Source organism: Petromyzon marinus, unplaced genomic scaffold (genome assembly GCF_048934315.1).
Source record: "Petromyzon marinus isolate PM22_M1 ecotype Great Lakes invasive population unplaced genomic scaffold, UKy_Petmar_22M1.pri1.0 PM_G_Scaffold_7, whole genome shotgun sequence".
Taxonomy (NCBI): domain Eukaryota; kingdom Metazoa; phylum Chordata; class Hyperoartia; order Petromyzontiformes; family Petromyzontidae; genus Petromyzon; species Petromyzon marinus.
This window is the reverse complement of record NW_027423024.1, coordinates 4341548-4353592: the sequence shown is the minus strand read 5'-3', so window position 1 is coordinate 4353592 and position 12045 is coordinate 4341548. Positions and strand designations below refer to the sequence as shown.

At 50.2% G+C, this 12045-nt stretch overlaps 1 protein-coding gene across 1 annotated transcript; it reads right to left on the bottom strand.

Moving 5' to 3' along the window:
- Positions 1-3143: 3143 nt before the first annotated feature.
- On the bottom strand, positions 3144-6860 carry LOC142920181 (uncharacterized). Its single transcript, XM_076062648.1, has 3 exons — positions 6801-6860; positions 5791-6363; positions 3144-4915 (listed from the first exon to the last, which is right to left on the bottom strand). Exons 1-3 carry the CDS (start codon positions 6858-6860, stop codon positions 3923-3925), a joined length of 1626 nt encoding a protein of 541 aa, XP_075918763.1. The 3' UTR covers positions 3144-3922.
- Positions 6861-12045: the final 5185 nt, after the last annotated feature.

Below are 12045 nucleotides of genomic sequence, written 5' to 3'. Positions count from 1 at the left end.
TGCAGCCAACTCTCTGGGAACCAGTTCCTTCAACAAAGTGCGGGCTTGCGTGTGGCGGTCTGAGTGTCTGGAGACAACTGGAATTGGACTCTGCGATGCCTGTAATGTGAAGGTTTCTGGTCTTTTTCACAAATGTCCAGCAGGGGCGGATCAAGTTACAACAAGCAATACAATTTTGTTAGGAGTACAAAATAGAAAAAAGTAATGCAAGTCACTAAAAATGTACGACTATAAATATAGTATCTAAGTACAAATTAAATGAGTACATACATGCCTGCCGATGTATCAATACAGAACGTAAGCTAGGGCAACGCAGTAAAACACCAATAAAACAGTCCCAGACCACACCAAGACAACACGCAGTCATTTAATTAAATGTTCTGATCTGTGTTCTGACTTTAATGCTTCCTAACTTGTATTCTCCTGTAAGAGATGATGACATTCTAACTTGCAACGTTCATCAGCTAGCTGAGACCAGGCCAATGTGGCTTTGAATGGTGTCCTAGATGGACACCCACCACCGGAGTGGAAAATCTTACAGATGTCAAGCATATGGTCAACGGGCAGATCACCTCAACGGTAGGTCCTGGTGTCAAGGACATGGGCTTGCATTCGGTGTTCTGTTACTATATAGTCCAGCAGATGTCCCTGCTTGGACCCAGTGTGCATCCATGATGCTGTTTGGATGCGCCGATGCCGGAACAGCGTGTTGGTAAGCCCAATGTGCTGCATAGAAGTCTAGCAGCCTCCTACCATTGTTATTGAGCTGTTCTGGCCGATGCCTTCCAATCACTCTGGCCCAGGTGCCAGTGTCATGACCCACTCAGGCATTAAAGTCACCCGACAGGATGACTCCATCCCAAGGGGCGACTTTAGCTAGTACTTGTGACAGGTCATAGAAGGCATCTGACTCACCGGCCTTGCCTCCATCCCTCCACTGGTGTTAATAGTCGGTGGAGGCGTAAGCAACCACCATTACCATTCCTCGTGTTTTGTTTATGGGAAGGCCAGACCATAGAACCCTGGGACTTACAGTTTCCTAAACCTCAGCGCCATGCTCCCACACCTGTTGTATATATGCCTCTTCCAAAAAAATGTTAGTGTAATATTGTCTATTTTTTATATCATGGCTCCTTGGAGACAAATATGCGTTCCCTGCATGCTGAAGCTTGGGAAAACCAGATGACGAAGCCAAAACAGCACTATAATGAGAAACGGGTAAACATAATACAAGAGACATTGATCAGATGGGCATGATGAGAATAACCAGAGCTGAGGAGGGCCTTAAAGCCGTCGAATATTTCGCTTCTCAGGAATAAACCTAACTCATGTAGCAAAAGGTGAAACGTTAATGAAAGGCCATAAAGGAATAACTCTTCCATGGGCAAGGAGTGACTCAGGGAATTTCTGAGAGAGCAAGGGAGGACCCATGGCAAAACACCATAAACTCACTGCACCCGAGGGCAAACACAGGACAAAGAGACGAGAATGTCCCTTGCTGTTTCACTCTCTGAATTAACAAACCCGAGTGCCTGGAAAGTTGAAACGTAAAATTGCCAACCGCTGCATGTGAATATTGTTAAACGTCACGATTTTAAATGTTAACTTTTGTGAACGGATACATTGTTACATGACAATACAGAAGGTTTTGACTACGACTAGTTGCATGTTTTATTAACATCCACTTATCAATATGTAATCAGCGTCTCCGACATGGGTTAAACTTCAGTTGTATTTATTCTCAAGTTGCAGTACAGCACGTGTCTCCCTGCGCGGCTGGCTTCTCTCTTGCTCCCGGGACGGCGGCGCACGCTTTGCCTCCCGCCGCCGTGGCACTCACTCTTTCTCCGCCTCGCCGCTGGCTGACGGCGTGTCGGAGGGGAGGCTCAGCTGGTGGAGCCCGCCACGTGGCCGATGGGTGGTAGCGCAGGTGGTGACGACGTTCGGACCGAGGCTCTTCACACCGACGACCCAGAGTCCTCTGCTGCTTCTGCTTATATCCCTCTCGGCGGTGCTAAGCTCCGCCTCTAGCCACGCCCCTCTCGGAACATTTTAGAGGGCTCTCGAGGCTTCCCGCTAGCTCTACCCATTTACCTTTCACCCAGATGGGATCCCCCTTACTGATTGGATGTGAGACAACATAGCACGTGTCTGCAATAACCCCCCGGTCGTCCTGTAGGTGGCGCACTCTCATTAAATATACATAAGTGCCATGATATCTGGGTTAAGCATATAAACTTGTTAACGATTTATGGAAGTTTTGTATTGACGTATTCTACCAAAGAATCATCCCTAAGATAAACACGTACAAATTACATATATTCTCCACTCTCACTCACTCTTCTCCTCACCATCCTCCTGTCACTCACCCTTCTCCTCACGCTCACTCACCCTTCTCCTGTCACTCTTCTCCTGTCACTCACCCTTCTCCTCACTCTCACCATTCTCACTGTCACCCTTCTCACTCTCACTCACCCTTCTCCTCACTCTCACTCACCCTTCTCCTCATTCTCACCATTCTCAATCACCCTTCTCACTCACTCTCACCCTTCTCCTCACTCTCACTCACCCTTCTCCTGTCACCTGTCTCCTCACCCATCTCCCTCAGGGCAGCAGCGGCCCGAGCACGGCTCTGCCTCAGGGCAGCATCGGGGGGCGTACATGTTTGGGAGGGGCTCATCTCTGCTTGGATGGTTGCTCGCGGTCACGTGACGCACTTAAACCAATCCGGGGGCGTTAATCACAGTCACAGAATGACAGGACAGATCTGTGATATTATATATGTAGATAAAGAATAGTAATAGCATTTTGCTGTATATGTTTAAAACTGGTTTGCAAGATTGATAATACGTGATAATGATGATTTCTGCTGAATAATCCATCGTGAAACTATCTAATGCAACAATTCAGAAATGTCAACTCCATGTATTGTTTAGGAATACATTAACATGGCTTTATAATTTAAAATGAGTTGTATGTATCAACAGCTGGTGTTGATACATATTCAAATACACAACTATATACATTTGGATGTATAAATATATTCCTACTGAATCTATTATGTTTAATGTGAGTCTTTACTAGCTCATTTGGCCCAAAACACACCTGTCATTCAAATTATCACTCAAATTAAAAGTTTAATATCGTATGTACATTTTTTTTTATCACCACAGGATTTACTTTTTAAAATCCTGCCACCATCCTCTGGGATTTGACTATCCTCCGTGGACACGAGTCATGAAAACAATAAGCTCATTAGAGACTGGTAGAACATACACACTGAACATTTATTTAAATCAATTTGTGCCACATTTTAAATGTTTTAACCTGAAAACATTTCGAGTGGTACTCCCAAAAGCAATAGAAATAATTAGGATTGGTTTAAAATAAACCAATGTTAACTTCCCTAGCTTCCATAAGACATACCAATACAACCCCTATTGTGCCCTGGTGGATTCAAATGCAGAAAAAAATGAAGATAACAAATTTTAACTGTAAACGCAATCATAAGATTAGCAAATAAATGTCCCATACATTGACCACATTCGCAAACGAAAAACTCACAAACACCGGTGTTTAACTTAAATTGCAAGACCGCAAAAAACGCAAGACGACAATCAACGCCGCCGCCACCGCCGCCCGTTGTGCCTACTCATTCCAGAAGACCCTGTTGAGGACCTTGTTGACATTTCTGATCAGAGTGGCATTGTATCTCCACAGCGTGAGGTCCACGGCCAGCGAGTCGAGCGGCAGGTCGGGCTGCTTGGGCGATCGGTAGTGGTGCATGATCGCGATGTCTCCGGGCACCATCTGCGAGATGCCCAGCGCGTTGAGCGTACTGTGCACCGACGTCTGCAGCACCGCGCGTGGGTTCAGGATCATCTTGGTCGGGTTGAAGACCTCCGGCAGGTTTGGCTCCTGTCTAATGTGGCGCATGATGTTGACGCCCGGGATGGCGTTCCACGCCTGGAACTTCGACCCAAACTCTTCCGATACCGTTGTAGGGAAACACGTGGTTTTCGAATGTGTAAATGTCGGCGCCGTACTTGTCGTTCAAGTACCGCATGAGGTCCTTCAAGTTTGTGTGCTTCAAAGGGATGATCACTTCGTCGATGTCCGTGAGGACCAGGTAGCGCGTGCTGTACATGTGCCGATACACGCAGTCGTTCAGCGCCGCTATCTGGCCATAGTAGTGCAGCTCGCCTGGGTGCTCGGGGTAGTGCCACCCTCTGGACACCCGCACGTAGTCCGTGATGGGCCACTGAACGACCTCGACGAGGCTGGTCTTGATGTAGTAGAGGAGCACTTTGTTCAGCTCAGAGCTGCAGCTTGTGTTGTACACCGTCACGCGGCCCGCACCCAAGATGCGGTACATTTCGATCGCCTGCACGAACTGCAGGACGTTGCCGTAGTTCCAGAAGAGCGTGGAGATGCAGACGCTGAATTCCTGTGTGAAGGTGGGGGGCATGTAGAGCCGATTTCGCACGGGCATGAAGACCCACTCGGCCTCCTCCTCGTCCGGTATTGTGCGCATGCGCTGGACGGACACGTGTCCCGGCTCGCAGTCCAGCGGCTCCGTGCACAGGAAGTCGGCCGTGCCGTACGGGAAGTCAAAGTGATCCGAGTGGACGTAGGCGCTGGCGGTGACCGTCAGGATCTCCAAGTGCCCTCGGCAGCAGAAGTGGCAGGAGAGCACGTCCGGCTCATACCGGTTGGCGATGCCGATGATGCGTGTGCTCTGACCGGCCTCGCGCTGGTCGTGGTACGCCGACACCAAGAATATCTTGGTGTCGCGCACGCGCATCATCGACGTGTTCTGCAGCGCTCCCCGTTGCCCGCACAGCGTCACGCGGTCGATCTTATCAGAAGCAGACCCCGGCTTTGGCCTGAAGACGGACGAGTTAACCTGGATAACCTGGATATAAGCATGCGTTAAATGTATTACTAAACAATACGCTCCCAGCAGCACTGAGCCTGCAGCTGTCAGAACGGTGAAATAGTTTTTTTTATTTCTCTCAATTTCAACAGATGATCTAAATAGTCGTGGCCAATAATAATTCGTTTTACACAAACATCAACATATTTCTTTGGTGTTATTTTAGTCTTAATACTGGCCAATACTAATTATAAAATCTATTGAAATTGAGAGAAATACAAAATATTGTCAACCAATTACACAGCCACCACCACAACCAGAGCCGCAACCACCACCACCACAGCCACCACCACCACAACCACCACAACCAGAGCCACCACCACCACAGCCACCACCACAGCCACCACCACAACCACCACCACAGCCACCACCACAGCCACCACAACCACCACTACCACAGCCACCACCACAGCCACCACCACAACCACCACCACAGCCACCACCACAGCCACCAACACAGCCACCACCACCACAGCTACCACCACCACAACCAGAGCCACAACCACCACCACCACAGCCACCACAACCACCACCACCACAGCCACCACCACAGCCACCACAACCACCACCACAGCCACCACCAGAGCCACAACCACCACCACCACAGCCACCACCACCACCACCACAACCACCACCACTACAACCACCACCACAACCACAGCCACCACCACAGCCACCACAACCACCACCATAGCCACCACAACCACTACAACCACCACTACCACAACCACCACCATAGCCACCACAACCACCACCACTACAAGCACCACCACAACCACAAACACCACCACCACAACCACCACAACCACCACCATAGCCACCACTAACACGACCCCAGGCCGCCACCACCGCACCTGCCAGTCGAGGGCGCTGTGCTCCTGCTGCTGCTGTTCCTCTCCGTAGAAGCGCCGCTTCGCGTCGCCCTTCGGCTCGCACGCGAAGCTCAATGCAACCCGCGGGCACCGGCGGCAGCAGCAGCACAGAGGGCAGCAGCAGTAGCAGAGGGCAGCAGAAGCAGAGGGCAGTAGTAGCAACAGAGGGCAGCAGTACAGAGGGCAGCAGCAGAGGGCAGCAACAGTAGCAGCAGCAACAGAGGGCAGCAGCAGTAGCAGCAGACGGCAGCAGCAGCAGTAGCAGCAGCAGTAGCAGCAGCAGAGGGCAGCATTAGCAGCAGCAGCAGAGGGCAGCAGCAGAGGGCAGCAGTAGCAGAGGGCAGCAGCAGTATCAGCAGCAGAGGGCAGCAGCAGCAGAGGGCAGCAGCAGCAGAGGGCAGCAGCAACAGAGGGCAGCAGCAACAGAGGGCAGCAGCAGAGGGCAGCAGCAGCAGAGGGCAGCAGCAGCAGCAGCAGAGGGCAGCAGCAGCAGAGGGCAGCAGCAGTAGCAGAGGGCAGCAGCAGCAGAGGGAAGGGCCGCACCGGATTCAAGAGCTGAATGGCTCACAGGGTTATACCAAATACATGGAACTGAACTGAGGCCGCGTTGCCGCCAGCACCATGTGCTTCCTGCTGACCTCTGACCCCGCCGCGCGCTTCCTGCCGACCTCTGACCCCGCGCTTGAACCACGACCCCGCTGATCTATGGCTGATTGTGTTACGTTATACAAAACATATAAATATACCATATACACTTCGTATTCACAATGTACAGCTAAAGTTGACAGTGTAAATGTATTACAATATTCTTTGCGGTAAAGTCACGAAGATAGAAAATAAAAATAATAAAATAACATTTTCAAATAAAAATAATAAATTGAACATTAAAAATAATAAAACCATAAAACCGATGGTTTCTGCCTGTAAATTTTGCGTGCAAACAGTTGCTGAGTAGAGGCCCAACACGCGAGGCGGCCAGGCACAAACAGCACTCTGATGGGAGCTGTGGTTGATGGGAGTGGAACGCGGTTCTTGATCTGAGCCAGAGTCATGATTTGTTGTACGTGCACGTGTGACATTCAAGGCAGGGGTAAGCCTGTGGTCACAATCCTGCCTTGTGCTCAAAATGTCAATGAGCCAGCAACAAACAGTGCACTAGAAGATGCAAAAAAGAAGCGTCAACACACTTCCTGCAATAAGCAAGGTAATAAGAACTTAAGAAAAGTGACGAGGGGTATTTTATGTTTATATTTGGTGTTTGCAGTTTCTCCCCGTGGTCCGGATTTCCCTCCGCATTTTTGAAACATGCATTTGGAATATTTGGCTGCTATAAATGTCCACCACACACAACATAAGCACACTTCGCTGAGCTATAATGTGTGGCCAGGTTGCTCGCTTCTCACAAAAATATCTGCCTGTGTGTAGCTCAGTGGGGCCTTTCCTGGTGAAATGAAAAATAGTTCGGAGTTTAGTTTTTAGTTTGTTTCAAAGTCGAGCAGTGGGAGGAAAGAAGGAGAGAAAGAGAGGACTGCAAAAATGGGCTGACTGTGAATTGTGGGGCTCAACATAAAAAATCGTGTTCATGGTGACAAAACGTCTCGAGAGCGTGTGACCAATTTTCTCGGAATGCACCAGGTCATCAAAACACTCAGAAGCTAAGCAGGTTTGAGCCCGGCTAGTGCATGGATGAGTAACCACCGTGTACAAGAGGGCTGTGGTAGGAGAAGGCAGTACAGGAAAGTTAATTGTTGTAGCGTTCTTCTACGCTCCCACTTCATACGCACCCCCATTCCCACCAACCCGCACTGACCGGCGCGATGAAATGTGTTCAAATAACGCACACGGACCGCTCGGCATGGGGAGGCATTCATCCCGCAGTTGATCGACGTAAAAGAACAGCGGATTAACATGATGGGGGCAGAGAGAGAGAGAGAGAAGTTGGTGTTGGAAAAAATGTTTCAGAGTAAAGCCAGAAGTGAGCACCACAGTGTGTTGAGGAGCACACTACCTGCCACTGCTGACGTAAACATTCCATTTCTAACCACAGCGGGACCGCCAAGTCCATTAGAGAGATTGCTGAGATTTGCTTTCATAGACGTTCTTCAGCTCCTCAAACGTGACTAAAACAACGGTCTCTTAGAGATGATGCGCTGATTCATGTTGAATTATTAACCTCACGATGCATCATCGTGTGTACGTGCACATGTAAGAATAATATTTGTTCTGGTGAAATCGTATACATATGTTGCATGTCATGGGATCGTGTAACCCTCGCAGCAGCCACTAGTGGCCGATACATTCACCGCAATTTTATATATAAAAGAATGGATTATTTAATCAATTCGCGACCCTGAATTGTGACAATTCATTGAAATTGCCTGGTGAGTTTGGATGGGGGCAGAGGGGGGGGGGGGGTTACACCACGGAATAAATGTTTGCTTTCTAACCTTAGGCCTTCACCCAGCAGTGGATCGATCATAGCTGCTGATGACGGTGTAGTAAATGTGGCTTTGGGAAGTACGACAAGGACTCAACAGTACTGTAGTGCTTGTGCTGTGTAAGACATTACATTCATAATCATTGTAAACATCCTGCATGTGTGTTCCGTGTATACATGGTACTGTGTTTGCGCGCACACATCGTGTACGTGGCGACATGGATACTGTGGAATATTGAGGAGAGTTGTAAATAAAGCGGTGTTCGAAGAAATACAAAAGTTGTCCGAGTGAAATCGAACATTACATATCTACCCGATCCAAATTCACATTGGTCCGGTGGATCTTTGCACCGCTTACCATATATATGCGTAAACATATACAAAGCATTTACAAAAAAATATTGAAGGTGCAATTCACGCACGCGTAAATATGCACATGGAAATAAAATGGTCGCACCTAGAGAATGAAATGTTTCTTGCCAAAATAATCCTGCGGACCCACCCGAAGTGAGACCTGGCCTGGAGGGCCCTGGATGCGCCGAATGGAGCTCTCCTGCGCGTCTCACTTCCAATTGGATAAATTCTCGCTCCAAAGGTTTCATTGACTTGCGACGGACGCCTTTTAAGGGACGTACGAAAGGCGTGCCCGTTGTGTAGATCAGGAAGCCGATTCACTGGAGGAGCGGCGCTTGACGTCACCTTGCGGGTGCCCCTTTCTCTGACGCGGGGCCACGCGCCACGCGTTGCCGTGACGTCGATAACACAAACGGTGTGAAATAATGGAAAACAACAGCAAAGGTGGCAAGCAAACTAAACGTTCTGATATTATTTTAATGTGACCATCACTAAGGGATTCGTGTACGACGGTGTTTCACCTTACTAGTTGGCTGTGTCGGGTGGTAGTGGGTTTAACGACACATTTTAATATTTACGCGATCTAAACCACACACCTCTGTTATGGATGAACTGCTTCGTTTTGCAAGTCGTCAGACTGGACGAAACGTTTGCGTTTCGTCCAGTCTGACAGGGTGACTGTAGCTGTGACACACAGCTACAGTAACCCTGTGTGACACACAGCTACAGTCAACCTGTGTGACACACAGCTACAGTCACCCTGTGTGACACACAGCTACAGTCACGTGACACACAGCTACAGTCACCCTGTGTGACACACAGCTACAGTCACGTGACACACAGCTACAGTCACCCTGTGTCACACTGCTACAGTCACCCTGTGTGACACAGCTATAGTCACCTTGTGTGTGACACACAGTTACAGTCACCCTGTGTGTCACACTGCTACAGTCACCCTATGTGAATTGTCTTGCAATTAACGTCAAGCTGCAAACGTTTCGTCCACTCTGATGACTTGCAAAACGATGCAGTTCATCCATAACAGAGGTGTGTGGGTTAGATCGCGTAAATATCTAAATGTGTCGTTAAACCCGCCACCACCCGACACAGCAAACTAGTAAGGTAAAACACCGTCGTACACGAATCCTTTAGTGATGGTCACATTAAAATAATATCAGAACGTTTATTTTGTTTGCCACCTTTGCTGTTGTTTTCCATTATTTCACGCCGTTTGTGTTATCGACGTCACGGCAACACGTGGCGTGTGGCCCCGCGTCAGAGAAAGGGGCACCCGCAAGGCGGCGTCAAGCGCCGCTCCCCCAGTGAATCGGCTTCCTGATCTACACAACGGGGCACGCCTTTCGTACGTCCCTTAAAAGGCGTCCGTCACAAGGCAATGATACCTTTGGAGCAAGAATTCATCAAAATGAAGTGAGACGCACAGGAGAGCTCCATTCAGCGCATCCAGGGAGCCCACGGTGGGCCCTCCAGCCCAGGTCTCACTTCGGGTGGGTCCGCAGGTTTATTTTGGCAAGAAACATTTTATTCTCTAGGTGCGGACCATTTTATTTACATGTGTAAATTTACGCGTGTAGGGTGCGAAAGAAGATTCAATGTAACATGGGGGACTCACAGACGACCCATAGACTCATAGATTCACCCATAAACTCACAACAGACACCCACACACAACAGACACCCACACACAACAGACACCCACACACAACAGACACCCACACACAACAGACACCCACACACAACAGACACCCATGGGTGAGTCTATGAGTCTACGGGTCGTCTGTGAGTCCCCAATGTCACGTCGAAACTTCTTTCGCACCCTAAAGCCGAGTGTGCGGTGCAACATCGGGGAAGTGATGGGGATTCGCCTCCCCGTGGAGAGGCAACAGGCGGAGTCCACGCCTCGTTGCCATGTCGTCATCTCCTGGCGAGCCAGGGGGGGTCGCGTGGCTCATCGTCGATTGACGCCCACGGTGAAGGGAGTTGGCACAGCATCATTTGTGGGGGCGGACGCCCACCTCCCCACTCCCCGTGAGCAGGCAGGGCGCAACGTCCACCCCCTCAACTCCCCCGTCCTCCTCCTCGTTGGCCACCTCTCGCCGGGCCCCCGCCGATCGAGTGATCCCCCCCCCCCCGCACCAGCTCCGAGGGACATCTCTACACGGCCGGCTCACCGCCGCCGGCGTTCTCCCGCGCACGCTGAGCGCTAAACAAAGAAATCGGCTGCTGCTGTGTCAGTAACACGCGCGCACCTCCTGGGATTAAGGCCTAATCCGCGTGCCCGCAATGCTAACTGAAAATAACTGGCGGCTGTATATGTAGTGGAGTAGGAAGGTGTGTAGTGCAAACAGGGTTATGTTGGGTCAGCCTGTCGCGAAGGCAAATACAGTGCAGGTTATGTTAGGGCAATTAAGCTGCGAGAGCCAAGGACGGCTGTGATTGTCTGGAGCTGTTGTTAAGGCTAGAGTGGCGCATAAAGGTCTGGGTGAGAAGCAGGTGCGAACGACTCGGAGCGTCGTTGGGGCACGGACTAATTAATTGGGGAGTAATCAGAACGGGGATAAATTGGGGAGTCGGGAATTTGAGCGAGGTTGTTGAAGATGGAGAGCTTGGAGTCAGCAGCGGGGAATTGAAGGGTGGAGAACTTGGCGACAGAGTTTGAGGGACAGAGTTGGAGAGACAGAGTTGGAGCCGGAGCTTGGAAACAGCGTAGCAATAGCAAAGCTGAAGAGAAGTAGCCAGCAGTGGAGAGAGCATAGCGATAGCGGAGCTGAAGAAGAGGAGCAGCCAGCAGTGGAGAGAGCGTAGCGATAGCGGAGCTGAACAGAGACGAAGCAGTTAGCAGTGGAGAGAGCATAGTGACGGTGATAGCGGTGTATAGAGACAAATCAGTTTGCAGTGGAGAGAGCATCGTGACGGTGATAGCGGAGAGCAGAGGCAAAGTAGTTAGCAGTGGAGAGAGCATCGTGACGGTGATAGCGGAGAGCGGAGACGAAGAAGTTAGCGGTGGAATAAGCGCAGTAATCGTGGGGAGTGGAGAGACAAAGGTGGCGAGCGAGCCGTGGCGACATGGCTACTGTGAAATATGGAGGACATGTGGAGAGTTGTAAATAAAGCGGTGTTCGAAGAAAGACAAAAGTTGTCCGAGTGAAATCGAACACTACAAATATGCACACCCCCCCCCACCCCCCACCGTGGATAAGCCTTAATCCGCTGTGCACAGGTGCTAATGCAAGCGGGAAAGGAACGGCTGGGACCAGGCTATGGGGAACGCCTCACCGTTAACGTGAATGCTACTGTGCGAACGCGCTGCGTTAGGCGCGCTGTGCAACAACACGCACGCAAGCACGGCCGCTCCGTGTGCTGCAGTACACGGAGTGCCTCACGCGCACCGCGCTCAAATCACTCGCACGGCGCTGCAGACGCGCG